Below are 27,166 nucleotides of genomic sequence, written 5' to 3'. Positions count from 1 at the left end.
AGAAGTTTGATACTGTTTTTTTGGAAAGTGGTCTGAATGTTTACATATGTGTGTTGCTGACTACAACTCAATCAATAATCGTGAGTTTCCTCATTATTGGATGATAAGAGAATGGTATGGTCTGAAAATAATAGCAATGTTTTACGCTAGATGTTCCCAATTTCGTTCAATATCTTGCTCAATATTTGCTGTTATAATTTTCAGCGAGTTGTAGTCGCCTTCTTCACCAAATTTGGCGAAGGCTAATTCGACAGAGATGTGTTTGTAAATAGTCACGTCCGATAGCGAGTTTGAAATTTTCTTAAGAGAATCTAAGTGGATTGGATTTCGTCATAAATGTTCTCATTTCCTATCTGAGCCATTATTTTTCAAACCAGTATCCACTTGCTCTTTCATTCTACTCTTAATTTCTCTAAGTGAATTGAATATCGAAATAAATGTGCCAATGATTACTTTCACGGCCACAAACTTGTTTCTGTAACCATACAGGATAAAATACGAAATTTTGTAGTTAATTTTTTTCTATGCAACTAATTTGCCAGAGGTGACGACACCTCTAGGAAGGGTGTGTATACGAGTATACTATAAATCAGGTAGTCTAGACAATGCTTTGAACTCAAGCCAAAAGTCTGGATCTTCGGCAACTACATATACATATATAGAATCCATATGCACACCACATCTTTCTGACATAAAGTATCAATCCATTGGACATGAGAAAGGATTGTAGTTCTTGGTATAGTGTCCAAGATTTGTAAAATCATTTTCATACATTCTTTCAATGATTAATTCAATTTTTCTTCAACTTATTAAAGATTTCAAGCTTAACCAGGTTTTGAGGAATAAAATTTAAAAAAAAAATTTAGGGCAAAAAACTATCCTCAACAAATATAAATATGCCAACCATCAAGAAAATGAGCTTATAAAGTTTAACATCAACATCTATGTACATCCAAATCATGGAATGTATCTTTAGAAACTAAATGGTTTATTTGTAGCATGAGTGTCAACTCTAGAAAAGCATATAGAAGAAAACGAATTTGAGGCTAATTTTTTATTAAAATAATTTTTATAATACAAATAATTAAACATTAAAAAAATATTTAAACCTCTAAAATTAAGTTATCTTGCATATTATTTCCTTTCAAATAATAGTTAATGAATTCACCTATTCCTGGTGAATAGTTTATCAAAATTAGAAGTAGATCCTGAAAATAAACAAACTTATTAGATTGGGAAATTAGTACTTATAAATAAAATAAACAAATCTGACATTATTTCACAAAATACCTACTTTTTTATTTATCTTGTTTGGATTAACTTTTAATTTTGAGCACAAGAACTCTATCAACGGAAATACTCCTGGATGGGATTTCACATTCTCTCTAATGTTTGATTTACTAATCAGAGAATGACTTTCAACTTTTGACAAATCCTAAAACAATAAAAAATACTATATTTTGGGATACTTATTAGAATTTAGGTAATGAATAACCTTTGTTATTTCATTATAAAAAAAAAGTCATGCAGACTAATGACAATAAGACAATTTTTCTCACTTCTCTAGACCACAGATAATCCATCATGATCTCTGACATTTCGTTTAGCAAATCAATTTCTATTGAAAACAGATCGACTTCGCCTAAACTCTCCAAAAGTGGTATCACATCTTTCTTATATCTATAGACAATTAATTACAGATAAACGAGATATCTTATCATATTATACAAGAAAAAAAAAAAAAGTAAATTACCTTAAAATAAGTAAAGCAATTTCAGATAGCACAATATGATTCATTGATACTAAACCAGCACGTACTAGTGGTGGTAAAGGTACTATTAAACAAATCAAACTGAACTCAACTTGCAAAGTAATAATTGTATTATAAAACGAAACTGCTTGTAGTATTAATGACGTACTATCTAAACCTTCCATCATTAGACCAGTCATTATCAAGGACTGCACATGAGAACAGAATTTTGTAAAAGTATCTAGCGGTTCGCCCAACCATTTAGGTCTTCCAAAAATTGTTTCCAATTTATTTTGTTCTTGTTGAAGGCGTTCCATGTGTACTGAAACCTTTAACAGACATTTTGTTTGAACATGTATTTGTTTTCATTCTTTTCATGAGTTTTATATTATTAAATAAATTTTGCTAGTAAATTACAAGATCCAATGCCAGTCATTGATATTGATTGATGTCTTTATATCATTTCCAAAAATGAATTAGGATCTGTTATCACAAAACTGACGGCCAAGACATTCAAAAATACCATTTCAATTAACATTACTTATTGTATACTGTAAACTGGACTCCACGAAGATCATAAGTAAGCATTCTTACAATTGGTTTCAAGATGGAATACAGCACGTGGTTCAGAGATTTATTGAAAGAACTAACGGAAACCTATCCACGATATTCCAGGCCAAAATCCTCACCTTTTAGCTCTGCGATGATAAGAAGGCCCAGAAGTGATACTCTCATCTTTTCGGATAACCCAGTACTTCCTTATAATCTTTTTTGTAGAGCAGAAAGACTCCTCCTGTATTCGTTAGGTTGTGCAATGTGTCTTTAGCACGTTGAGACCGCAGAAGACCAAATTGCTAACAGACTATTACGAATAATCCTGGATTTTACTAAAAGGGGGAGGTTTCACCTAAGAGGTATACGAGGGGTCAGTACAATAAGACATCATTTTGCTGAAGTGCCAGAGGAATAAGAATTGTCCCACATTCCAAATTATTCAACTAACTAGTACATTTATAAAAATATTCATTAAATTTTTATTTTTATTTTTTTTCACAAACCCTGTAAATATGACAAGATCTGTTGGTACTGAAAAACATAACCATTTCTACATCATATAAAATAATAATTGTACATTACCATGTTAATAACGAGATTCTCAAAAGCATGTAAAATTCTAACTTTAGTATCAACATTTGAACATATATATAATCTTGACAGCGGTAATAAAATCGATGAACAGAGATCTGGAAACAAAAATATATTTTTTAATATTTTAGACCCTACTTCTTATGAGTAGTGTCCTTACCCCGCTGCCTCGTAAATTCCTACTAAAATAAGAAAGGTTAAAGTTTATAAACTAATAAAGATTATATTAATTTTAGAAATATTTTCTCCTTGTAGATTGGAAAATCACTCGTAATGTATTAAATTGAAAGGAAAGTTTTCGGGGTTTGACATCTATACTATTCAAAGCGTTTTTCAGAATAAAATATTTGCTACCCTGCTGTTGGGGAGCTATCTTAGAGCAAATGTCTGTTTTTTTTGTAGCATAAAAAATACATCATTTTCAAACCCTTCTCAACTTCTGGATAATATGCTTGCACCATTGAAGTCCTTGTAAAATTATTAAGTATGCCCCCTGATACACACAAAACTTTTCTTCCATCTAACATATTATACAGTAAATAAATCAAATTATTAAATATAAATTTACCAGCAAAGGTATCAAAATGAGCCCATTTGATCAAATCAAAAACCATTTGTCGTGATTCCAAACCATCCCACGTAATTAAATATCCAGCCAAATACTTTGATATAATAGGTAGTCCATGCCTCAACCTATTTTGCAATTCAGACAGCTTTGATAAAATTAGTTCAGACGGTTGAGCTTCTATCGAGCCTTGTAAACTTTGTAAAAATTCTTCACTGGGACCAAACAGTTCCAAGTACATCATACCTGGTTTTGAACCTATAAGGCTAACAGGATTCTGTGGGAATATTACATTGAGATTATAAATCGAAATACCCAGCTCTCTGGCACTGAAAAAATAAAGATGAATACAAATTTGTATTAACAAAAGCTTATATTACCATAATTAACATAAAAGTAGCTATACAAGAAATAAAAATATCAACTTAAGACGTACATGTTGAATTTCAATTAAAAAAAAAATACAAAATCAAATAAAGCTACACTCTACTTCATGAGCAGTAAATGACAATCTTGATGTTACTCAACTATTGTGAGGGACAAGGCTATACTTTCCAGAATTCTATGGGCCCACACAGCTAATCTATAAAACAACAATAGGATTCTAAAACAACTCCTGACCCATAACGGTCCACAACCCTAAGGGTGGAATCATTTACTTCGTCATCTAACAATAATCTCATTCCTAATTTCCTCAAGGCCAAACATCGCCATAGCCCAGGCATGGATCCAACCAGGTGCCTGAGGAGATCAGTGAAAGACATAACATCTCACTGCCAGTCCTGGAAAGATTTCTTCTTTTTTTTCATTTTAGACTGCCAACGTCCACCCAGCTCATTCCTAAGGATGAATGCTGCGAATCTGTACTCGCTTGAAATCTCGAAATGTATCTGCTAAACGGATGCTCACCGAAGGCCTTAGGATTTATGAAAAAGAGAGTGACGCCTTATTTAGCCAAGTTGTCACCTCTTCGCTTGAAACCTCACAAAAACAAAATTTGCAAGAGATTTTTAACATCGATGAGGCGGGAAAATTCTGTGTCTACATAGTAGTGTCACGATGTAGTAATAGTAACAGTACACGTCAACATCTATAATAATTCACAACGAAGCCTGTAGAACAATTCTGAACAACATGTCTAGATACTAGATGGGCTACTTCATTTCTAGAAATGTGAAAGTCCTCAAACACTACAGCAGGATAAACTAATTCTGCTACATTCATGACAAGAACAGCCAAAGATCTTTATTATGGATTTTTATGATTAAATTTTTTAAAAAATTAACAAAAATTAGAATGTAAGGACTCCTTGAAACGGAAGCCATTTATTTATTTTTACCTTGTTATATTTGTCAACTTCTTTGGTCGTAAGGCTTTATCCACCAAATATTCCGGCTCTGGTAAGGTACCAATAATAAGTTTTTCTGACTAGAACATAATTCCGAATTATCAGAATGGAAATATTAAGAATATTTTATTTTAATAATAAATTCTTACAGAATTATTAATGGTTGTATGACGAATGCAAATGCCGAAAAATCAGATGCTGATTAATGTATAAAAGCAGCGATTCGTCAATATTCTATTTCCAACATTTTTTGTGTTTAAAAAATCTGTTGAGAATACTTTTTCTAACCACCTGGCAATAAACTACCTTACACAAAATTATCCTTAAACAATTAGTGTTTAACTTCATTATTATACAGATTCATTGAAGTTGATTAAAACTGCACTTATGAGAGTCAAGCTCCACAACTTTCCTACAATGATTTTTCCTGGTTTTTACAACCACAAAATTGTGAAAAGCGAGATTTTGTACAAAAAGTATTTCCGTTTTTGAATGATGATTACTTATACAGAACCATGTAGATGATTTTGTAAAAACCACTTAAGGTTAAAATAAAACTCTGAACATCCTCGAAAAAAAACATGTTCAGCAAGAAAATCTCTTTCTTTTAAAACCGGAAATGAGCGTGAAAATTCTTTTTAGATTAAAACAAAAACCTACCACCTGCAAAATACTCTTTAATCATACATATATAACTCTCTTCTAAAACTTGTTTAACTCCACATACCTTTAGATTATTGACAGGATATTCTAACCCTTGTTTTCTAGCTGCTTTGATTAGGGCTTTATCAAAGTCTGTTTTTTTAATACGTTTAACTGGTTGAGATTTAAATTCAACATCAACATAATGTGGTCGATATTTTTTTATTTTCCTAAAACAAAATATTAATTCCCTTCTAAAATTCGGCACAAATTACAGGAAAATAAATAATTTTTAAGATATTTCATTACATAGATTATCACAATTTGGGCGTACGCCACTGCCAATAAGTACATACTGCTTAGTATGCAACCAAGACTAGTAAGACATTTATCATTTGACCAAATTAATACAATGAATTGTTTGGTCAAAATACAGTGGGTTTCACTTTACAAAAAAAAAATCAACCACCAAATTCGGAAACTTATGACAAGTGAAAAACTCCAGGTATAAACGTGGCTTTCTCGTTGACCTTTTCTTCTACCAATTTTTATATTTTGAAATCTGCTAGTTTAGGAACTTGTTGGAAATAGGCTGCCTTTGCTGTCATCGGTTTATAACCAAATGAAGGATAATTTCCTCCAACAGAACATAGAAAGGTATTTGGAAAGCCAAAAACCGAGCTGAAGCACAGACAACCTACAAAGCATGACCTATATCCAATGAAACACAGTTTAAAATATTCAAATCTGAAATTCATTTAGAAAACAACATAATTTTTTTTTTTTTTTTTGGTATTGGCCCCTAACATAAATTTACTTTAGATTCAATTGCCAAACTTTAAAATGATAAATAAAAATAGATCATTAGGAGCAAAAATGTATAAAGTTCGAGAGGGCCTTTCGAAATGTTTAACTTAAAACAATCAATTCTATATTACCTTAAAATAACTACTTTAAGAAGAAATAATATAAAAGAGCCAAGCAAAATATTTGAAAAAGTTTAAAACAATTTTAACTATTATATATAAATAATTAAAAGTGTCACTTTAATAGGAAAGATATTGTAATCGGCTTAATTTGAAAACGAAAATTAACCGAAGTAGAGTACTGATAAATACGACTAAGTTGAAAAAAAACAAACTTTTTTTAAACGAAATAATGAATAAGGAGTCTGCAGCAAATTCTTCTCAAACCTAGCTTTATAAGGATCACTAGATAAACCAAGTTGAAGAAATGTATAATAAAATAGTCAAACTATAATAAAACCAGGTTTTAAATGGATTGCAAGAAAGAACTTCGGAGATCTCTGAACACAGAAAAGAACACATGACCAAAAACTTGACTTCATTAACGATAAAAATGGATGTCAAAATCAGTTTCCAATTTAACTTACCAAAGCAGATGTTTAAGCTCAGTGTTGTTAAATTCACGATAAAATTGCTGAATAAGAGAAGCTACTCTCAAATTAACAGTTCGTTCATTTGTTAACGGCTCCAAAACATTGCATAAAGGTTTTACCTGAAAGAATAATTAAATATTAAGAGAGTTGTTAAACTGGACTACCACTATTTAAACTGAATGATGTACTGCAAGAATCTCACAAAATATTAAATGTCACATCAAATTTTTTCACAGACATTACTACGAGCTTTCTAATGACGTAAACGCTTCTCTGCTACTTGAAAAGTAGACAAGTTTTTGACATAACGAAGACGTTATGCCTTCTAAGAGCCAATAGTAATATAAAAAGCCAATTTAGGCGAGAAAAGCGGAGATTTTGCCATTAATATAACACTAAAATCTGGCACAATTATCATAGCAGATAATAACGCTGCCGTACCTAAATAACGAACCCCAGTGTGAAAGTAACAAGGATCCTTTGACCCGGAAACAACGATAATTGTCTGGTAAAACGTTTCACCTTTTGTGGATAAAAGATATCAAAAACTTATTTAAAATGCAAGAAGTGGCTAAATAAAAATAACATTAATAACCTGACCAAATTTTACAATTATTCGATAATGCAGCCTAAAATACTGATTAGGTCTTGGTACATCACTAAAAGTGAGTTCCGACATTTACATACCGTAATATACCGTTCCATTTAGGAACAGGTTACAATAGATCACCAAATCAAATGCAATGAAAGGAACAACCTGAAACCAACTAACATCTACTGGATGTTGCACACCATAGGGACAAATTATGGAAGACTATTCAGGAAACAGGCAACTCATCGAGGCCTTAAACTGTATTGCATTGCAATTTAAAAGGTGCGTCTAGCCTCAAGTCGGTTTTCAATAAAAGTATAATAAAAGTAAATAATTTTCAATTAAAATATATGTATAAAGTAGTAAATATTAACTGGGACGTTAATCTGGTGGCTCAAAAAGTATTTAAAAAAAAAAGAAGAAGAACAGAATGGAATTAGAGATATTAATGTAAATACCAAACAATCTGCCTGGAAGCAGTTTGCCAGTTGATCATAAAACATCTCCAATGTTGAAAATTCCACTAATTTATGCTCCATCAACGCTAAAACAAAATAATTTAAAAAATAAAATCACTTGTAAAACAATAAATCCATTGTACAATATTCTAGAGTTAGAAAAGACGCTTAATCATAATTTATATTAGGCTAAATATCTACTGTACAAATAATTGTAAAATCATTGTGAGTATAACACCTTCATGGAAGTTGATTTCCCTAAAGTTATTCTAATAAATATCACTATTTTGCAACTACATCGTAACTAACTGTTTGGGTTTGGTATTTCCAAAGGCGTAGGCAACTTTTGACCATTAGAACACTAATTTTAGGGAGAGAGCATTATCTTAGTAATAATGCAAGACGGAGGCAATGGGTTCGTGAACAAAGATGAATCAAAGAACTTACAAAACTTTCTTTTCCAAATATTTTCCACAATTCAATGTCCGGTGATGGAAGTGTCATCTGAAAGAACGAAAAACAGGCCGAATACCGGCAATGCTCAGCTAGTTAATTAATTTTGAAGTTGGCGTGATACAAACAATAGCAATAAAGAAATCAAGTGTAATTAGCGAACTTATAATTCATATAGCCACAAATGAGTCGCTATTTCATATGAATTATTTGGACAATTTGACTGACAATACTTTCTCTGATTAGGCGCAAGAGAAAGAAAAACATGATTATAACACCTACAAGGAGATCCTGGTTCTATATCGGCTGCCTACCCCACATCAGAATTCCATTATTATTAATTTATTTTAATTTAACGAGCGTCAACATATGAGGTCATTGGTGCACGGAGTATTTTTCAGCGCATTGCCGACCTCCGGACAGTGTTCTCTCGTTTTTTCTACAATCACCGGACTGTAAGCTGTATGAAGCTCCTAAGAAGAGAAACTGAAAGGAGCAGCTAGCTGGATTCGAACCCGTGATCTCCGCGTTGGAATCCAGTATTAATTCTCTAATCACTCAGCTAATCCTTTCCCTTTTTATGATTGATATTTCTATTACTATATGCTGAGATCTAGAAAACCAAAATCTCTTTCCGGAATTAAGAAACAGAATCAATAATAGTAAGCGATTTACATTTGAGCGGTTCATCGCTTCTACATAATTAAATTCGTGATCTATTCGTAGCTCCAAACGCCACTGCATCATTTTCCTCTACAATATTATTGTTCCGAAAATGTATGTTTATAACATATTTTTTAAAAACACGATCTGAGTGAAAGAGCGGCGATAGAAATCGGGTGTTTTCTATTTTCAAAAATGGATTATTTTCTCTAAAAAATTCAACTTATATTTGGAGTTCTTGATGCAGTAGTTATGAGCGAGGACTTTTGACAATTTACTCGATCAAGACTCGAGTCATCTTCATCGTTAAAAAAATGTGAATAGTTAAGTATTTACTTTTGCTCCCGCCCGCGACAATTAATTAGACAACCCATCTGAAAAAATAGATCACTTTACTCAGCATGATTTATAAACAATTCAGAAAACATTTAGACAAATAAATGGTCTCTTGTAAGATTGCTATTTTTAAAAAAAATCAAAACCTGTGAGTAATTTTCATTTAAAAAAACTTCGCACTACCTTTTACATTTTAATTATGAAATTAACTCACACGCTAACCACGCCAAAAAGATAGCTGAAGATTGCGATTCATTAATATACGTGGATAAAAACCATATAAGCAAATTTTCTACAGTTTCATCATCAACTACGAACTTGGGAATCATACATTCCAAAATAAGTTTTCTGTGAGTTAGACCTGAAAAAAAATTTGTTAGTTAGCTTTATAAAGTAACAAATAATCTGTTAAAAATATTATTTTAAATACATTACTGAGATCATCATTCCTGATAAAAATTTCTACTAGCTTCGTGAAGTGGTCCTTTGTTAAGCTATTCCTCCAAATATCGTTCACTATTTCACATAGGGTACTGTAAATTTCTTCAGGTGGAGTATCCTCTAAAAATCAATATCTAAAATTATTGGTGCCTCATAATATTTTAAATGAAATTTAAAAATTTATAATACCGTTTAGGGATTCAATGACGGAATATCTTTGAGTGGTATTCATCTTAAAAACCAAACATTCCTATGCGAAGTATTTCTTCTAAAAATTCTAATGTTCTTCTCTAATGCTTGTACATTTATTTATCTTAATGTACGTTGCTTCATTATAAACAAACGTTTAAAAACTTTTTAACACAAATGTCAGCACTTAACAGTTTATACTGTCACTTTCCCGCCAAATGTTTATCATTGCAACCTCCCGCAAACCAGCTGGTTTGTCGTCCTCGTAGATGTCGTTCTGTTCAGCAACGTTTTGATTATCCCGTAATAACTTTTAATGCTGGAAGAGCCTGGTAAATTTATTATGGATTTTAATATGCCTAGATTTATATCTAAAATTTTGAATATATGTGTTAATGTGGAGGTAACGATAGTGCTCTAAGATCTTGTAATAAATGATGACTTCTTGCCGCACAATATTCAGCTTCGTTTTCAAGGCTTCTCTCTTAAACGAAAACCGAAAACTTCATAGATTCATCGTCATTGCAAAACAAAAAAAAAAGGTCTGTCATATTCTTAAGCTTCAAGTTCCAGCACAACACGTTTCTTTTACAAGTTTTTGGGTTTTTAAGAGCTTTTTAGCCTCCAAGAATCCTGTCTAAAAGATTTCATTTTGACGCAGATTTGTTTTAATTGGGGTATAGGTCTTTCCTTTTTGAAGTCTTAAGGTTCGAATTTGGCATGCACTTCTGAGGCTATTCGTTTGGTGGATTTGGTTCCTAATCGATTTTTATCTTATTATGCGAAGATTACATTAACAAGTAAAAATTCATTTGCAATTTTTGATAAAATTAAAATTAAATCATTTAAATTTTTAATGCGTTGAATAATTTTATATTTTTCCACTGGTAGGCTGTTGTGTTTACTTGTACACAAGAAAACTAACGTTACCTCCAAATAGCGACTACATCTATTTTTGCTGGAAAAATCTAATAGCAAATTGTTTTTTGAAATAAGAAATGACTTTCCCATCAAATATTCTCTAAGAATGATAAGTATAAATCACTTTTTTTTCAGTAGGGGTTAATATTTTTCTATAATTTATATAGTTAAGTGCAGAATTGGGCGTCTCCTTCAACATTTCTTCATATATTGTGAAAATCATAGAAGTTGGGATTGATTTAAAGAATCTTTAATGAATAAGAGATTTGCAAGCTTTCGTACGCGATTAACATTTTCGTTTTCCTCCAAGCCACTAACACATGCCAAGCACAAGTTATGCAGTAATTCTAGAAGAACTGATTTACCATCCCCATCTTACTGTAATTTTTATCTTCAACCACCCACCGGACAAAAAATTACATTCTACTGCAAGAATAGTACCACACTCAGATTTGAAGAGCACACTTTCTAGCAGGAAAGATGTTAATAGAGCATTCGGTGAGGTTTTTCAATTCAGAATAACTGAGTAATATGTATCACATGGACATGTACTTCAAAGGCGGAGAGATAATTTCCACGTGACTGAAACTGGGTGTATATGTAAGAAGCTGAGACAACATGCAGTCTATAGTTGTAGCGAAGGCAGTGAACAATCAGACAGAGCATTTTTAGAGAGTCTTATAAAAAATGACGTACCGGAGTATGTGTTCTGAGGAAGAATTGGAAGAAATTAATAAAAGCAATTTAATAAGTAATTAAATCACAAATTTGGTTAATTCCGCTTCTCAAAAAACTGCTTAATCTCATGAAATGATATAATTTCCGATAATAAACAATTTCTGAAGACATGCTACTAATGACACAATGAAAACCTGCACTGGGTTTTTTACTTACCTTTCCCCATTAAACATATTACAGTTTTTTGCTTTTCTTATAAGTATTCACCACACTAACTAGTTTTTCTCAGTTACAATTCTTCTGGAATCGTGTTTCCCAAGTTTAAATATATCATATGATTTTTTTCACAAATATTTTTTTGTTTAAGAAATGTTGAAACATCATTTAGCAGGTAAATCGTGAATTAATTTTTTCTTAATGATCATATTTCGCAATAAAGATTCTGATGCCAATTTTAAGTACTTAAGTATTTTAAAGTAGGTAATGTTTTAAATTTAAAAGAAAACCCAGTGCATGTTTTTATTGTGTCAATAGAAGTATGTCTTCAGAAATTGTTTATTATTGGAAATTATATCATTTCATGAGATTAAGAGTATAAACAAAAAGAAGCTTAGCTTAGCAGGGATAACTATGATCCTGAGTTCATTAATAAGATGGATGCAAGGTTGGTTGCTCAATCCCATACAATGGAGCAACAATATCCAACCTCTCGGTTAAAAAAAGCTGATATATAACTCATTATTTGTATTGAAGGCGGAGTCTGTATGCTGAACTCGTGGATTCCAGAAGAGGAGAAAACTGTTGGCAAATGGATTAATGTAGAACAGCTCGTATACAGCTTTTAGTAAAAAAACTATGTACAGTCATTTCTTAATTATGAACGAGTGAATAATCCCGCAAACGAATCGTGGGATAAATCCGAGAGGAAATAAAAAGGAGCAGGTCAAGCCTGAAGGAGGATATATAGATTACTTTTAGACAAAGACCACCTGCTAAATAAGAGACAAACGGCCACGAAATGACATCTTCTACATCCCTCACTCCATTATTACAAATGGACTACATGAAGGTAGAACCTCACTTCTTCCATCTCTAAATTTAACTTCAGCAATTGGGCTCTCATTTCGCTGATGTTCTATATAAAAAATACATTGAACCGTTTTAGTAATCGTTTCCATAAACAGATACTGGAATTAAATTAGCACTTCTTTTTTTGTAACATAACAAATTTTTTAAATTCTTCTTTCATTTTATCTAATTAACACAATCAGCAGACTTCCAAGAGTAATTGTAAAAAAAATACAAACAAGGAAAAAAAACTTTCATACACAAACTTAGAAACATTTTTATTTTTATTCATAATAAATAAAAACTATAAATAAAATAAACTATAAAGATCACAGAATTTTTAAAACGCAATTTTATATATACCGCATATTAAATGCAAAAACTTAATAAGAGAAATAAAAATAGTACTAATTACAATATTTTATCAAATAAATTGATATATATTTTTAAAAACTTCTACAGACAAAAATGTTTTTAATAAAGGCACAAGTTTGATCTTTCGATTATACAAAACGCGTCATTTAAATGATTTTCAAACCTTATTATTTATAGGATGAATTTTTTGTTAAATATATTCATACAAATAAAATATAAAAATAAAGAGATCGCCTTCTTTTGGTTTTTAAATACGCAGTTTCTTCCTTCAACAGGACGGTTTTTGTTAATGGGGATAGGCCAAAATTGGATTTACAGTCTTTCTCTCTTCAATATATTGAGGTTATAAATAAGATCAGACTATTGAATTCCTTCAACATTGCTTGAGATATATTCTAATATAGACATAAGATGTGATGCTAACGGTTTATTAGGATCTTTTTTTAATAGGGATTCGTAGCCTTTTTTTAATACAGGCAACATCGGTGAATTCCTAAAACAAAAATACATAATAATTAAAAAAAATTACAAAACTGGACTTTTTATTGCTTTAAATATTTCTTAATTTTATAGAAAAGTACATTTTTCTGATGCGACAATTTAGACAGATTACTTATACTAATTGGAAGCTAGATTTAACTATGTCATTAATTTCTTATGAATAATTTATTAGTTAATACTTACTTGTCAGCGGTTGTACAAATTTTCACAAGAGATTTAAGTATAAACTGAAGACGATCTTCTAACATCTTTATCAAATGTTCTTTCTCAGTTTCCTCTTCTTTTTCTAAAGCCTCTTCATTTTCCTTTGCTTCAACTGTATTTTTTAAATTTCAAAATGATGGAAAGTACAGAAATTATAATCATTTTCAAACAAAGCATCTGCCAGATTGCTGGCGACTCAAGTCATTCCCAGAATTCCTATCAATCTTTTCTACTTTTTCTTCCCTACCGTCATCTTTTAAGTTAGAAATGAAATACATCTGAATAATATTAAAGCTATTCTATGTTTGACAGAAGTTCCTAACATTTATAAAACCAAAAAAAAAACTTAATAATTCGATATCTTACGTTTCATACTTCATGATACGATAAAAGTTTTGTTATTTTATTTATTAAAAAAGAAGAAGTTAGATAGTCGAAATAAATTTCAATTCCACAAGTTTAAGTAAATGAAAATTAAATTAAATTCAACTTACTTGTTGATTGCAATATGTTGGTCAAAACTGGTAGACACTTTACTGCGTACGATAATGCGGTTTGATAATTTTTCATTTTAGCTTTAGGGCTTTTTGCGCCTGAAAAGATAAAACGAAAAATGTAATGAACAAAAAGCTTAAAGGGTATTTGTAATTTGGATTCCTCATATGTGTGAAAAAAATAAAAGAATCAGGCACGACTTTTTATAACCGCAATTTTTGTAATGAAATTTTCTTGAAGTTAGAATTTGTACGAAAAAACAAAAATTGTTAAAAACAGTCATCAATTTTCTTCACATCTACAATTTTATTTACATGTGAAATACTACTATTATAAATACAATGAGACTGCCTTTTATATGTAGTAACACAGAGAGAAGCTTATTCCCAATCTCTCCCATAGACATTTTTCAAGAGAGTATAAACAGTGATGGCTTTAACAATAGTCTATACTGATAGAATAACTTTTGACAGTCAAGTAATCCATGGAGAATAAAATGATTTTTTTAATACAGATTATTTGAAGAATTTCTTAAAACAGGTAAAAATTTATTAGTTGCTATTTTCTAAGGCATAATTTGTTAAAAATTAAAAGTACCTAGAGCAATATATTCCGCTAGAGAAATCCTTTCCAATTGAACTCTAAGTGTTTCAGCTGGATGGTCCAAAAGAGTGAAGAGAGAAGTTGCCTTAGAATAATATAATTGAGATAACTGCAGGGAAGATCTCAATTTAGATTCTTCTTGATGTTGTTCTCTGGAATTAAAAAATATTTTATGCTATCAAAAGAAATTACAAAGTAAAAAAAAAATAGATCAATATGAAAACTTGGCGCTAATGACCTCAGCAGTCGATGCGCCCAGAAAAAAAAAAAAATATGAAAACTTGAACGAGTAATAAATACAAAACAGAATTTACAGGCATCTAATAAGAGGGCAGGGATTAATTTGTTCCTATTATGGCGTTAAAATGTAAGTAAAAAAATACCTGTACAGTTTGTGATAGAGGGAAGCTAAACGATGATGTAATTTAGCAGCTCTGTACTGGTACAACGGAAGCCTATGAGTGGGGGTAGTTATATCGCAATATTTCAAAGCTTTCATCAAGAGTTCTGCAACTTCTCTTTCAGTATCCTCCATTTTCTGATGAATATAAAATTGAAAAAAAGGTGTTTAAATAAATGAATACAACTAACTGATAAATTACTATTCACGCGTAACTGTTAAAAGAAATTAAATTCTGGGCTATTCTTTGATGGCGTATTCAAGTGCCAACTTCTTAAATTTATAATTATTTTTAGTTGATTTGAAAAGTTTTCTCTCCTTTCATAAATCTAAGTCAACTTATTTCTTTAAAAGACATAATTCACCTGCCTTTCAATGATAGCAACTTACTTTCACCATTACTTTATTAGTAATAAATTTCTTACTTTCTTTATTACTTTATTAGTGTTACTTTTCTTTTCTTCTTTTAATTACATAAAGCATTTCTTCACCTCTTATTATTTAAGAGGTCTTAAGAACACGGTACGCCCTGGTAGCCTCCGTGCGAAGTTCCCTTATTATAGGAACCCCAGTGCAGTGACCTCTAGTAAGAGAAAAATTATCAGCCAGAAAGACGGAAGCCGTGGTTCCTTCATCCCAAGACCAGAGTACTACCTAGCATAGAGGTAATGTTCGAGCAGTTGCTTGAAGTACTCGAGAAGTGATGGTTGAGTTAGAGAAATGATGCGCTGAATTTATTTAATATTTACAAGATTTGATATATTGTAACCATTTAATGTAAGTTAAATTTAAGTTTTTTACCTTCCGCTGGTTTCTTTTACAAAATATATATTCACAAATCTTCCTGTGTAAAATTAAATCACAATTAACAAAATTTTATCGCAATTAACAAGGTATAAGAAGAAAAAGGTTTAGCTCTGGCTGATGATTTTCTCTTCCAAGGAGCCTGTATTAAGAGAACTTCATCCGGAGGCCCCCAGTGCACTTAATTCTATTGATCGACACTGGAATTTCAAAAAAAAAAAATCTAAAATACCTTAGAACCAGTGGGATATGGTGGACAATCTTGCGTAACAGTCGCAAAACTATATAAAGTTGTAGATAATTCCCAATTGACCACATCCCAAATTTGCTGAGAAGAATTTCTAGATCCAAGGCATGCTAAAGCTCTCATATAACTATCGATAGCCTAAAAAAGGTAATTTTAATTAATAAGTTATGATTTAAAATCAAGAAAATAATACAAACTTGTAAAGGAAAAGTTTTAATAAGGATATGTGGTATATCCAACCTTGGTATAATTTTGTCTCTGCTGAGTAGAAAGTGGTTCAACGGCCTGTGAATTAGGCGCATGTGCTTTCAATCTGAATAAATGCCCTAGGTTGCATAACAAGAGTGCACTGTTAGAAATATCGTGTACGCTTTCAAAATGTTTAAGACCAAGATTCAAAAGACGTTCCGCTTCCAGAGTATACTTTGAAAACTAAACATTTTTATAATAAATTTTAATGATGATTATGCTCAAATAAATTCAGCAATATTTAGGTAGATTTTGAAGAAAAGTAAAATTCTGAACTCACCTCTTCTTCTAAGTATTCATTTCCATTCTGCAGAAGTACTGAAAAAAAAAGATTAATATTAAAACATTTTCGTGAATAGGTAATAGAATGAAAAGTAAATTAATGTCTCTTCAGGATTAGGTTGGATTCGTAAGCTGGATAGTACAAGGATTAGGTTGGATTCGTAAGCAGGATAGTACTTTTAATATCTTCAGCCATTACAAAACTAGTTTTCTTTAATTCTGCCAGGTTTTAATTTTAATTCATATCAGAAATCACTTGATCAAGTAATTCGCTGACTATTACTGTTTTAGAGCAAATCGCAAGTTTGGGGAAAATAAAGACAAATCCTGCACACTAATTATGGATGTTTGATGGAAGATAGACAAGATGGATGGATGTATATCCAAAACCAGTCAAAATTTAAAGAACTGTCCAACAACTAATCAAGAATATTATGCCTTGAAATCCCTTTTAGGATGTTCTCCAGTTATAGTTGAGCGAACAGAACATTGGGGGCCAGAATACTTATCAAACTTTAAAATAAAAGATCACTTTCATTGTATTTGTCTGAAAACCACCATCTATTCAGATGAAAATCAAGGTGAAAGTGATTAGCAGTAGTCTGTCTGTCAAACTCAAGCAATCGAAACTAAGGCCTTTTGGGAGTGTAGAATAGTTGTTATTCTTGTTATGTTAGAATTTCCACGCAGACCTTGTGCTACTATAATTCACCTGTAGCTATTATTTAAAAAATAATTCAAAATGTTGGATAAACATACGCTTTAGTGAGTACTTTCCATCTATTTTTTTTACAGTTACTTTTCTGTTTCAATGTCCTCATAGTTTTAACATCTCTCCTCTTACGAGTTCATGATGTTTCTGAGGTACTAGCAAAAACTGAAAGTTACCGTTTCCAGCACTCCTCAATTAGCAAATAGCCTATAAACAGCACATTAATTTACTGTGAACTTTAAATAAGATTACTTTCTACAGCTTAATTCTGGCATCCTAGAAAGCAGATTTTTGAGATTATAAAGGATTTAATGGTTCAGAATTACCCATAAACAACAATTGACATACTAGAAAAAGTCACTTTTAAACAAATATCGTGCGATTTAAAATGGGAGTTTTTCAATAAAATAAATTAATTTTGGTATTTGAAGAAATTTTACTTTACCTTGAGCACGGCTGGCATAAAAGGAACTAAGGCGATTGTAGACATTTCCCACTCTTCTTTGAGTGTCAATACATGGACAAAGTTCCATTGATCTCTGATAACAGGAAATACTAGTTAAAAGTAGTTGTTCTTCTCCTTTCACTTCGCCGCTTATAAGCGATAATTCTGGAACACATGAAAATATGTTATGATTCACTGACTCGAGATACAATTACAGGGTTTTTACAGATCCAACTGACAAGTCTTTACAACTTTCTTATCTCATGGAAGCCATCACTGTTGACTCGTGGCAGTCATGGAGAATAAAGAAGTGAAAGAGGCTGCAAAGAAACTATTCCTTGAACCAATTGAAAAAGGTAGGGCTGTTCCACCAATATATTGGTAAATTGAGACATTAGAAGCAAACAGTAACAATGAATACTAATTAGTTGTGTTTTTCCAGCCATCGCGAACAATAATGGTTAATATGCAAACGAAACCAATAGAATTACAATCAACACACAAAATTCCCTTGCTTAGGATTGTTACAACTTCTGTAATCATAATTTAATGAGTTACAGTTCAAAAACACTAGATTTTTTAAAATGAAGACCACCGGCTTTCTAATTAAAGCTAACAAAGATCAAGACGTAAGTAATGGTTAGAGAAACATGTTGGAATCTGAGAAAACGAGGAAAATTGAAAACATTTGTATAGCAATAATTCAAATGAATAGACTTGGTTGAAACGTTTGATCAGTTATCTTCCCTGATCGATTTTATGAAAAAGTCAAGTTTAAATTTTTTTTTAACCATAACCTACTTTCTTTTTTGGTAGAAGCATATACTCTACAGTAGTTAGAAAGAAGATTTCTCACGAAAGATTAACACAAAATAAGGAGAACTACGTTTAAAACGTAATTATAAGGCTGAACTTGATGTAAGGTAAACCATTACATACATAACAATTAAATAACAATCGATTGGTTATACTGTGATCAGTATAACCGACTTGCGAGCTGAAGCACATCTTCAAACCAATGCTCTATTAGAGACGGAGAGCAAAATTGTATAATCGACAACGTTAAAAATGGTTGTTTGAACTTCATTACTTCTTTCTCCTTACACTGTTGGGCAAAATAAGAGGATTGATTACATAGATGTGGTTGTTGTTGAAGATGATGTTTGCGATAAAGAGTATTTGTGTTCAATTCCACATCTAAAAGCAACTTATTTTACTTTTCAGGAATCTAAAACTTATATCCTTTGTAAATGTTATTGTTGGAAACATTCTTTCCCTAAAAATTCAGAATCTTTAAATCATCACCTTCTTCATAATTTGTACTATCAGGATTTTGCAAGACTGGAAACATATCTTCTTCCTGTATAATTTCATCAGGGCAAGTTTTATCTAAAGAAAGATTATAGAAGCAGTCACCAGCTCTACTCAACATCAGCCCCACTAAAGCTTTGTTCTGATCACAACAACGTAACACTCCTTGTATATGTTTTAATGCTAACCTATACCTAAAAAATAGAAAACAAATCAAGAATAAATAAATAAAACTTTCAATTTATAAAAATTAATAACAAAACTTAAACTACTTACTGAGCATTATCTATTTCTTTCTCAATCAATACTGAATAAACTAAGCAAGCTTTTTTAGTTAAAAGTGAACAAAGGTGTGCTTTCCACGATTTATTATCAACTTTTTCTGGTTTTTGCCAAGTTGGAAGTGTTCCACTGTCGGGTTTGCACAACAGAGCTTTCAATGATTTATTTTCACTAAAAGCAAAAAAAAATACTGTAATAAACGTATCTTGCAAAAATTTAACAATTTTTTTTTTTTTGTAAAATTTGTGAGACAAGAAGTCGAAACTCCCATTCATTTCGTGATTGTTAGGGTTATGAAGGGATTAGGTTCATATTCTTCGGTAGCAGTGACAGAATCAGAGACAGGATTTTTATATTTTGCTCGGCTTTTGTTGATGTTCCTGTTTTTCTCTAGGGTAGCTTCTCACGCCAGAGGGGCTTTGGGAAACATAAGGTCAGGTTCCTTCCAATAGACCATTAATTAATATTAATAAAACCAAACAATTAAATCAAAACTTTCAAAATACTCACCTTTCACCATCCACATCTGGTGATGTGTCTCTGTTTTCTCTTTTGATTTCATTATTTTTCTTTTTCTTTCTTTTTCCTTTTTCAGCTTCTTTTTTATTTCCAGGATCCAGTTTTTCATAAGGCATTGGAATTGCCTCAAAAGGTTTCGCCATTTTAGGCTCCTCTTCACTTCTAGTTTCTTTTTCATTCTTATAAGGAAGAATAAATAAAATTTAGTTAGGAAATCACAAGTTGCGTGAACAGAGTAGTCAGTATTGTGCTATACTTAGTGTATAGCATTAAGACTAATTTTTCATTTCTATTAAATTACAACTGCTCTAAATAAAACAACAATAAATGGGGCAAAAATAAATAGAGAAAATAAATGGCGAAACACACTCAAGAATAATTATCACACAGTGATATCCACATAACTCAAACAAAAATTGTAAAAATAACTGTGTTTGTTTCATGGAGTTTTTTCATAAACCTGGGCTAAATTTTATGAGAGCTCTTGAAGAATAATTTGGATTAGAAAATATGTTCTACACTTACCGGCTTGTCTTGTAAATCAAAATATTGGAGTCCATTAATGCCTTCACCAGCATGTTGTAACGCTAGCTTACACCTCTCTTCAAGACAATCAGTCATTGGTGGAGGTTGATTATACTTAGATTCTATACAAAAAAAAAGTCAGTATTGAATTAAAAGGCCAGTATCGTGTCTTAAAGAAGCAATCAAACACAAAAATAAATTATTTTCACCTGAATGAGAATATGTGGAAACCAAATCAGTTACAGGGACCTCAGATATTCCTTCTTCACAATCATCGTACATTGTACCTTGATCTGATTGGCCATCATTTTGCGGAAGAACCTGAAGTTCTGGTGCTGATGGATCTGTTTCGCTTGGTACGTATACATCGGACAGCATGTAATGTGCTGATGTCACGATCTGAAGCAAAACATTACAGCTAATACTTACAAAAGATTTAATATTTAAAAAACTTAAAATTAAAAAATGTAGCGAGATACCTGAGGATATTTCTCCTTATCCAACAATGAAAGACAGTTTTTCAAAAGAATTCTAATTGTTGCAGCTTGCGAAGCATCACCAGATGCTTTCATATTTCTAGCAACTCTATATAAAAGCATACCAACCGGTACTGTAAATGGATTTTGTCCTTTCTCTTCCAAAGAATCGGAACAAAGAGAAGTTAAATCATATAACTTAACTGCGTCATCATTTGTTCCTTTAAAATATTAAAAATAAAATCAACTTTTTATTTACTAATAGCTTTAGAGAAATTATTGAATAGTTATACAGCCTTTCAATGCATACAAATGGAACTTATAGCGCCCATCGAACAAAAACCTAAAGATAATAAAGTGAAAAAAGTAAAGTAATGCCTATTTTTAAAGGCGGACCAGCAAACATACTTTACTACAAAGTTCTCATATTAAACATTTAGTAAAATTCAAGGCCAGGACTGGAAATCGAACCCAGTACCACAAAATATAGCTTTCCAGGTCCGCTCGGATACCGTGGCGCCTACCTTAAGATTGTGAGGCAAAGGAAATTGACAAAAAATAGGTGAGCTACCTTTTAAGCCAACTACAAACATACATCTTCACCGGACAACGAGCTCTAGTCGCTTCAAGTAACATACTCTAAGAGTACGTGTCTGAATTTAAACCTAGGATCTGCAATTCACTTGTCCACCATGCTTACCAACTAAGCAAATCCCTTCCCTAACATTATTTTGTTAGGTTCACTAATAATTACTTTTCTCAATTAAAGATACTTCAAATTTATAAGTTCATAAATTAAAGATATATTTATCTAATTTCCTTTTTAATGCTTTTTTTCAGCCTTAAGCGTAATATTTGTTTCACAAATAAACTTCTGACAACAAAAATTTCTAGAATCATAAATTCACACAACAAAAAGAACATACAAACCTTTGAATAACCAATATGTATGACCTGCTTTGGTTGCATTTGATTTTAGAAATGATAAAATATTTTGTGCTACGTCACGTATCAGTTTCGGTGAAAATTTCGCATCTGGTAAATGAGGCAAATCTTCAGTTTTAATCAATTCATATTTCTGCACAATACCATCCAAATGATAGCACATGACCACTTCCGGTACATTAGACATAAGATTGTCCAGCCAATAATCTATTCCGGTCAGAACACTAATTGGCTTTTTTGCATCCCTAAATTTTAAAAAATAGTTATTTTAGAATTTGATATTTTAATGTAATAAATATATTAATTGTCCACGTAATGTAAAATATATAATTGTATCAAGAACTTTCCACCACTTCACATCCACTCTAAGATATAGCCATAGCTGTGGCAAAATGATAAAAAGAGGAAGGTCCCAGCTATTAAGGAATAGCGAAGCATATCGTGTGAGGACCTTCAGAGGTGGACCCAGTTTTGCGACTGCCCTCAAACAAATATCTCCTCGAAAACCTGTCATTCGGAACAGAATACTTGAAAGCTTGATTCACCACTGACAGGCGATTCTGTTTGGTACACTGATTTTGGCTTAGACGTCTATAAAGCAGAGGTAGAGGAGGAAGCCGGTGTAAAGGCTAATCCAAGGTTTGACAATGATAAGAGCAGCCAGATTAGTCACACTTCTTTGAAATGGTGCCAGTTATGTTGCTGTTAGTACGAAATATAATTAATTATAGAGTCCTCGAATAGACTGTTAGATACAGGTTTTGTTTGGGTTATCGGTCAATCGAAATAAAGCAACAATGGCAGACTGCTTAACCTGGAATGAGTACTATAGGACTTTGCAAAACGCCTCGTATCTGAAACCTTCAAAATGAGTTCATAGCAAGTCAGAAGAGAGATGAGGAGAAACCCAAGGCCAGATGCTGAGAGAAAATTTTAATTGTCAACTGCCCTTTAGAGTTTTATTACGGGATTGTTCAAACAATGGAATTGAGAAGGTGCTCTAACAGTAGGTTGTCTTTGATCACCGTTGTGACACCGGCATTTAGGCCACCCTCGTTGAATCTACACTCAACCTATCATCAAGTATTAAAGAAACAAATTATTTTCATAATAATTCTTCCGAAATGAGAACGTTTAAACAAACTGCTGAAGTTTATACATACCTGAGACGCAATGATATACAAGGTCTTGTAGGACCTCCAAATATAGGCATATCTGTACCTAGTAACATTTGGATATCTTCAAACGTCCAAACAACATTTCTAGTAAATTTGTGATCTGACCATCCAGGAAGACCTTCCTCTAGTTGTGGTTCTGGCAAGACAGCTGTATCGCGCTTAAAAATACAAATAAATAATTAATTATTACAAACAAACTAACAAAGAGTAAGGTGTAGCAGCTACTATCTAAAAATGAAGATGTCTAAACCAACAAAACCTCAAGCCACCTCAAGGCATCAACCAACCAATGCCGAAATGGATACCATTTATAAAATATAATTACTATTGCTCCCACAAAGAAGAGCTTACTATTTGAAGCGACGCAACGGTCTTCCTAATATGAGCAATATTTTTACAAATACCTTGGTAATTAAAAACATTTTGTTTCATATCACTTTTTCAAAATAATTTATTGGTCATATTAATTTGTACGCATCTTGTCATTACCGAACAACGCAGTTATAACTACTATCACGAGACATTACGAAGTATTCCGCAGATAGACTGCATCACTATAATCAAAAACAATCTAAAGGAGAAATAGTCACAGTAGATGACATGTCTTAACTGAAAAGAGAGATTTAAAGCTAGATGTCAAGAAAAGGTGCTACTGGACCGCCTACGAATTAGACATACAAGACTTACACATGAAAATTTGAAGGCACATGCATCAAGTTATCGATCGATTATACACACGCTTACAATTATAACATTTTTGCTGACTTATCACTCACTTATGTGTTCAAACGGACCGCCCTACAGCATGGCCGAACTTTTTCAAAATAACTGTATGATGACTTCTGCCATGTAGACAAAGAATGCCATTACTTCAAGACCATTAATTTGAACAACCTGATTTAACTGGCAAATGGACATTTTTACTAAGTACATATTACACTGATTAAATTCCAGAGATTCAGCATATGCAAACAAAGCTTGAAAGCTTTTTTTCAATTTACAAGAGATGGTTTGAACCAATTTCTTTTTCTTTTGACTTATTTCACATTTCAAAAATATTTGGTAAACAAATCGTTTGAAAAATGGTGAAGGAAAAGTAAAATTTTGAATCTGTTATCCTAAATACAAATTACATCCTAAGTAATCTTGTCGGCAACTCCTATGCAATAAAGAGACTTTGTTTGACTCTTAAGTTATGTTGGTTCCGCCTAAAATTTCCTGTAAAAATTTTCTTACCGTTGTCAAAGGAAGTCCAGTAGATCTGTAAACATTTTCACAACTCTGTTTATTACTTTCCTCCGCTTCAGCTAGACTGTAATGTAGGAATTTTGATACAAGCGATTTCTGCTGTAATGCATAACGACTCTTCTCTCTGTAAGATAAGTATTTATCCTGTAAAATAAAACATACAACAGACTGTGGATAGAAATATTTCTCCAATATTGCCCAAATTAATCAAAATTGCTGAAAACACTTCATTTTTTCAGTTTAATTTTACATAATCTGTAAATTACAACAAAGAAAGCACTAAATACCTTATGACTAAGAGTTTGTAATATGTGTTCGAAAAAAAATTTTCTCAACCATGCCCAGTCACTTTCAGCTCTTGAAAGTAGATGTTTATGGATATCAAATTCATCTATTAATAAAGTATTTTCAACACGATGAACCATCATGCTTACCTAGAGTTCAGAATTGTTTATTTTAATAACCGTAAAATACAACAGCCAATAAAAACAAATAGTAAATAAAAAACTACTTACAGTATTTGTGCTATAAGGAATTTTTAACAGCTTCTTAATATTCTCAGCGTCAGATACCACATCAACTTCACCAACACAATCAGGAAAAGTATGAGCCATTCGAAAACTTAAAATAATGTATATTTATTATAAATAACGAGAGATACTAATAACCTTTTAAAATTAATTCTAAAGAGGAATACGAGTACATCTTCTAAAGAGATCAGTTATCTGAACTTTTTTTTTAAAACATTTATTTATGTTTATTCAATGACTTAATTAGATTGAAAGAAAGAGGTCACATTAAATAAAGTCAGAGCCCTTCTTCGAAAGGATATACACTAGGAATTGAAGTGGATTTGGGTAAGGTGGGCGTTACAGATTATGAAAGAAGTGGCAGTAAGCCCAACTCATTCTGTCCTGAAAGATCAATTGTGGGGCTCCCTAAAGTGTATTGTTGGTGCATAATATTTTGGCTTGTGTAGGCTAGATTTTAAGAAACATTTTCGCAAAAACAGAACCCACGTGTAAATGAGAGATTATAATGAGAATTGGATATCGTTAGCCTTGAGATATAAGCTCTCCAAGATCTCAAGTATGGCTAGTTCACTTTTCCTACAGAGAAGAAAGGTAGGCATCAAGTACTGGAAGAGAATAACCAGGCAAGGTGGGATATCACCAACAAGGGTAATAAAACCAAAGGGAAAGGATGAAGTAGTGATCCCTACATAATCACACACCTCTCGCTAAAACGTTTTTAACGTCAGCAGACCAGTTCGTATCTTAAAGTCATGCATTAAGCTCGTTTTTTAAATCTTAAGTACAGAGCACAAACTTCGCTAATTGTTACAATATATGTTACAAAGAACAAAATTATTGATACAGAAATATAAAATGAATATCGTTACAGCATTTACTAAAATTATCAAAAGCAATTATTATCATAAACATTCAATGTTGTACCTTGAGAAACCTGAAGAATGTGATAGTGCGTAATTTAGTCCATAGGAATCAGCATGACTTGACAACCAATTTGACGGTGGTAGCTTTAAGTCTGTATTGTAACGAAGAGGTGCAAACATTGCTGGACTATTTACAGCTGAATACTTCACAATAGCGTTTGATTTCACAGCTTGCTGCCTTGAAGGCATTGAAGACTATTTATGTTAGATAAAAATAAAACAACTAAATAAGTAAAAACCGTTGATAGTGAATATAAATAAAAAAATACATCAAAGATAAGAATATTCAGGCAATTCGTATTAGAGCATGAGGTTTTGAAGCCTTCAAGGTTGCGGACTGAGAGTTGAGGATATCTTAGATAGAGCCAGTTAGAAGCTGAAAGCTTAAAAGAAATATTTGGTTGAGGAAAAACCTTAGTAATGAGAAACTCCTAAAAAAGGTTCTAGAACCAAATTTACTTGAAATTAAAGTCCCTTCTGGTTTTGTTAAATGCAGTCTTTTGAGCATTTGGGTATCTACTCATGTAGTAAGATAACTCTGCCTTCATTATAAGTGATTATGCTAATTTTAGATGTATTCCCTCAGATGTGCCCGAATTTTGGATTGCATTACTAGTGACTTTCCACAGGGAAGTGATTAGTTAATCTAAAGTGATAAACATAAATTTATTTACTTTTCTTGTAGTCAAAGACAAGTCATGTCCATATTTTTCCAATTTTCAAAGCACAAAAAAAGAATGTAATGGAAAAAATGAACTACTCTACATTAATTTCAAATACAAGAATAAACAAAGCACTGCTTTAAAGGATAAATCAATATTTATTTCTCGTTATATTAATTTTTAAATAGCATTTATTTGGCATTTTTCATGCTCAAGCTTACCTGTTCCATTAAGGGTATTTCATCCATTACTGAAAACACTGCATCCAGAAAAAATAATTTTTGGCACTTGAAATCGAATCACTTCGAAATTGGAAATTCAACAATTAAATCCAAATCAAACCTGTAGTACGAAAACCTCCTTCTGTAATATTCCATTAGTAGTGAGGGAGAAAACAAATATCCCTTTACAAATCAAGCAAATAAGTGGGTGCCTCCAAATTGTAACAGAAGAGATTTTTTTGTAACCATTAATCTTACTCGTGAAATAGGAATAATAGACAAAGATTCGAGAAATGGGCGAGTAAAACAAATTTAAAACTTTAAACAAATAAGGTCTTTTATTTTATTTAATAACTCAAATTCACAAATCTTATCAG

At 31.8% G+C, this 27,166-nt stretch overlaps 2 protein-coding genes and 2 long non-coding RNA genes across 9 annotated transcripts; 2 read left to right on the top strand and 2 right to left on the bottom strand.

The window, feature by feature from the left end:
- Positions 1-1,031: 1,031 nt before the first annotated feature.
- Positions 1,032-11,923, bottom strand: LOC141460714 (centromere protein I-like). Of its 4 annotated transcripts, XM_074140977.1 has the most exons (14): positions 9,983-10,227; positions 9,788-9,913; positions 9,567-9,713; positions 7,901-7,986; positions 6,845-6,969; positions 5,537-5,681; positions 4,801-4,889; positions 3,465-3,790; positions 2,888-2,994; positions 1,920-2,079; positions 1,754-1,835; positions 1,560-1,680; positions 1,295-1,435; positions 1,032-1,208 (listed from the first exon to the last, which is right to left on the bottom strand). In XM_074140977.1, the coding sequence occupies exons 1-14, from the start codon at positions 10,023-10,025 to the stop codon at positions 1,104-1,106; spliced, it is 1,803 nt and encodes a 600-aa protein (XP_073997078.1). In that variant the 5' UTR covers positions 10,026-10,227; the 3' UTR covers positions 1,032-1,103. The 4 variants fall into 4 exon arrangements, with proteins under 4 accessions (XP_073997078.1, XP_073997077.1, XP_073997080.1 ...); XM_074140976.1 differs by lacking the exon at positions 9,983-10,227 and adding an exon at positions 11,798-11,923 and having other exon boundaries at positions 1,754-2,079; XM_074140975.1 differs by having other exon boundaries at positions 1,033-1,208; positions 1,754-2,079; positions 9,983-10,226.
- LOC141460722 (uncharacterized) lies at positions 10,193-18,697 on the top strand. Of its 2 annotated transcripts, none has more exons than XR_012462320.1 (3): positions 10,193-10,314; positions 18,195-18,322; positions 18,409-18,697. It is a non-coding gene; the product is annotated as an uncharacterized lncRNA (long non-coding RNA). The 2 variants fall into 2 exon arrangements; XR_012462321.1 differs by having other exon boundaries at positions 10,216-10,314; positions 18,184-18,322.
- LOC141460725 (uncharacterized) lies at positions 11,979-14,113 on the top strand. The gene is made up of 2 exons (XR_012462324.1): positions 11,979-12,245; positions 12,335-14,113. It is a non-coding gene; the product is annotated as an uncharacterized lncRNA (long non-coding RNA).
- On the bottom strand, positions 13,304-26,958 carry LOC141460713 (erythroid differentiation-related factor 1). 2 transcript variants are annotated; one of them, XM_074140973.1, is made up of 22 exons: positions 26,790-26,958; positions 25,908-26,101; positions 24,966-25,071; positions 24,738-24,884; positions 24,439-24,594; positions 23,188-23,360; positions 22,010-22,269; positions 21,083-21,300; positions 20,813-21,002; positions 20,604-20,725; positions 20,070-20,257; positions 19,554-19,730; positions 19,272-19,471; positions 17,967-18,131; positions 16,808-16,845; positions 16,519-16,710; positions 16,264-16,416; positions 15,211-15,365; positions 14,822-14,979; positions 14,224-14,322; positions 13,709-13,841; positions 13,304-13,517 (listed from the first exon to the last, which is right to left on the bottom strand). In XM_074140973.1, the coding sequence occupies exons 1-22, from the start codon at positions 26,814-26,816 to the stop codon at positions 13,385-13,387; spliced, it is 3,384 nt and encodes a 1,127-aa protein (XP_073997074.1). In that variant the 5' UTR covers positions 26,817-26,958; the 3' UTR covers positions 13,304-13,384. The 2 variants fall into 2 exon arrangements, with proteins under 2 accessions (XP_073997074.1, XP_073997075.1); XM_074140974.1 differs by having other exon boundaries at positions 25,908-26,084; positions 26,790-26,926.
- Between the last annotated feature and the right edge of the window lie 208 nt (positions 26,959-27,166).

This window comes from Rhodnius prolixus, unplaced genomic scaffold (genome assembly GCF_049639745.1).
Source record: "Rhodnius prolixus isolate KJV_2025 unplaced genomic scaffold, Rpr scaffold_6, whole genome shotgun sequence".
Lineage (NCBI taxonomy): Eukaryota > Metazoa > Arthropoda > Insecta > Hemiptera > Reduviidae > Rhodnius > Rhodnius prolixus.
The sequence above is the reverse complement of the archived record's forward strand: the minus strand, read 5'-3'. Positions and strand labels throughout refer to the sequence as shown.

Bases quoted from the DNA above. Each gene is read 5' to 3' on its own strand.
- LOC141460714 (XM_074140975.1), bottom strand. From the start codon at position 10,025: ATGAATACCACTCAAAGATATTCCGTCATTGAATCCCTAAACG. The intron at 3,791-4,800 runs GTAAAAATAAAT...TTATTTTTTCAG, and splicing joins AAGTTGACAAATATAACAAG to TGCCAGAGAGCTGGGTATTT. The intron at 2,080-2,887 runs GTAATGTACAAT...TGTCTGTTAAAG, and splicing joins AGAATCTCGTTATTAACATG to GTTTCAGTACACATGGAACG.
- LOC141460713 (XM_074140973.1), bottom strand. From the start codon at position 26,816: ATGGATGAAATACCCTTAATGGAACAG. The intron at 15,366-16,263 runs GTATTTTAGATT...TATATTCATCAG, and splicing joins CATATCCCACTGGTTCTAAG to AAAATGGAGGATACTGAAAG. The intron at 14,980-15,210 runs GTATTTTTTTAC...TTTTAATTCCAG, and splicing joins CTCTATCACAAACTGTACAG to AGAACAACATCAAGAAGAAT.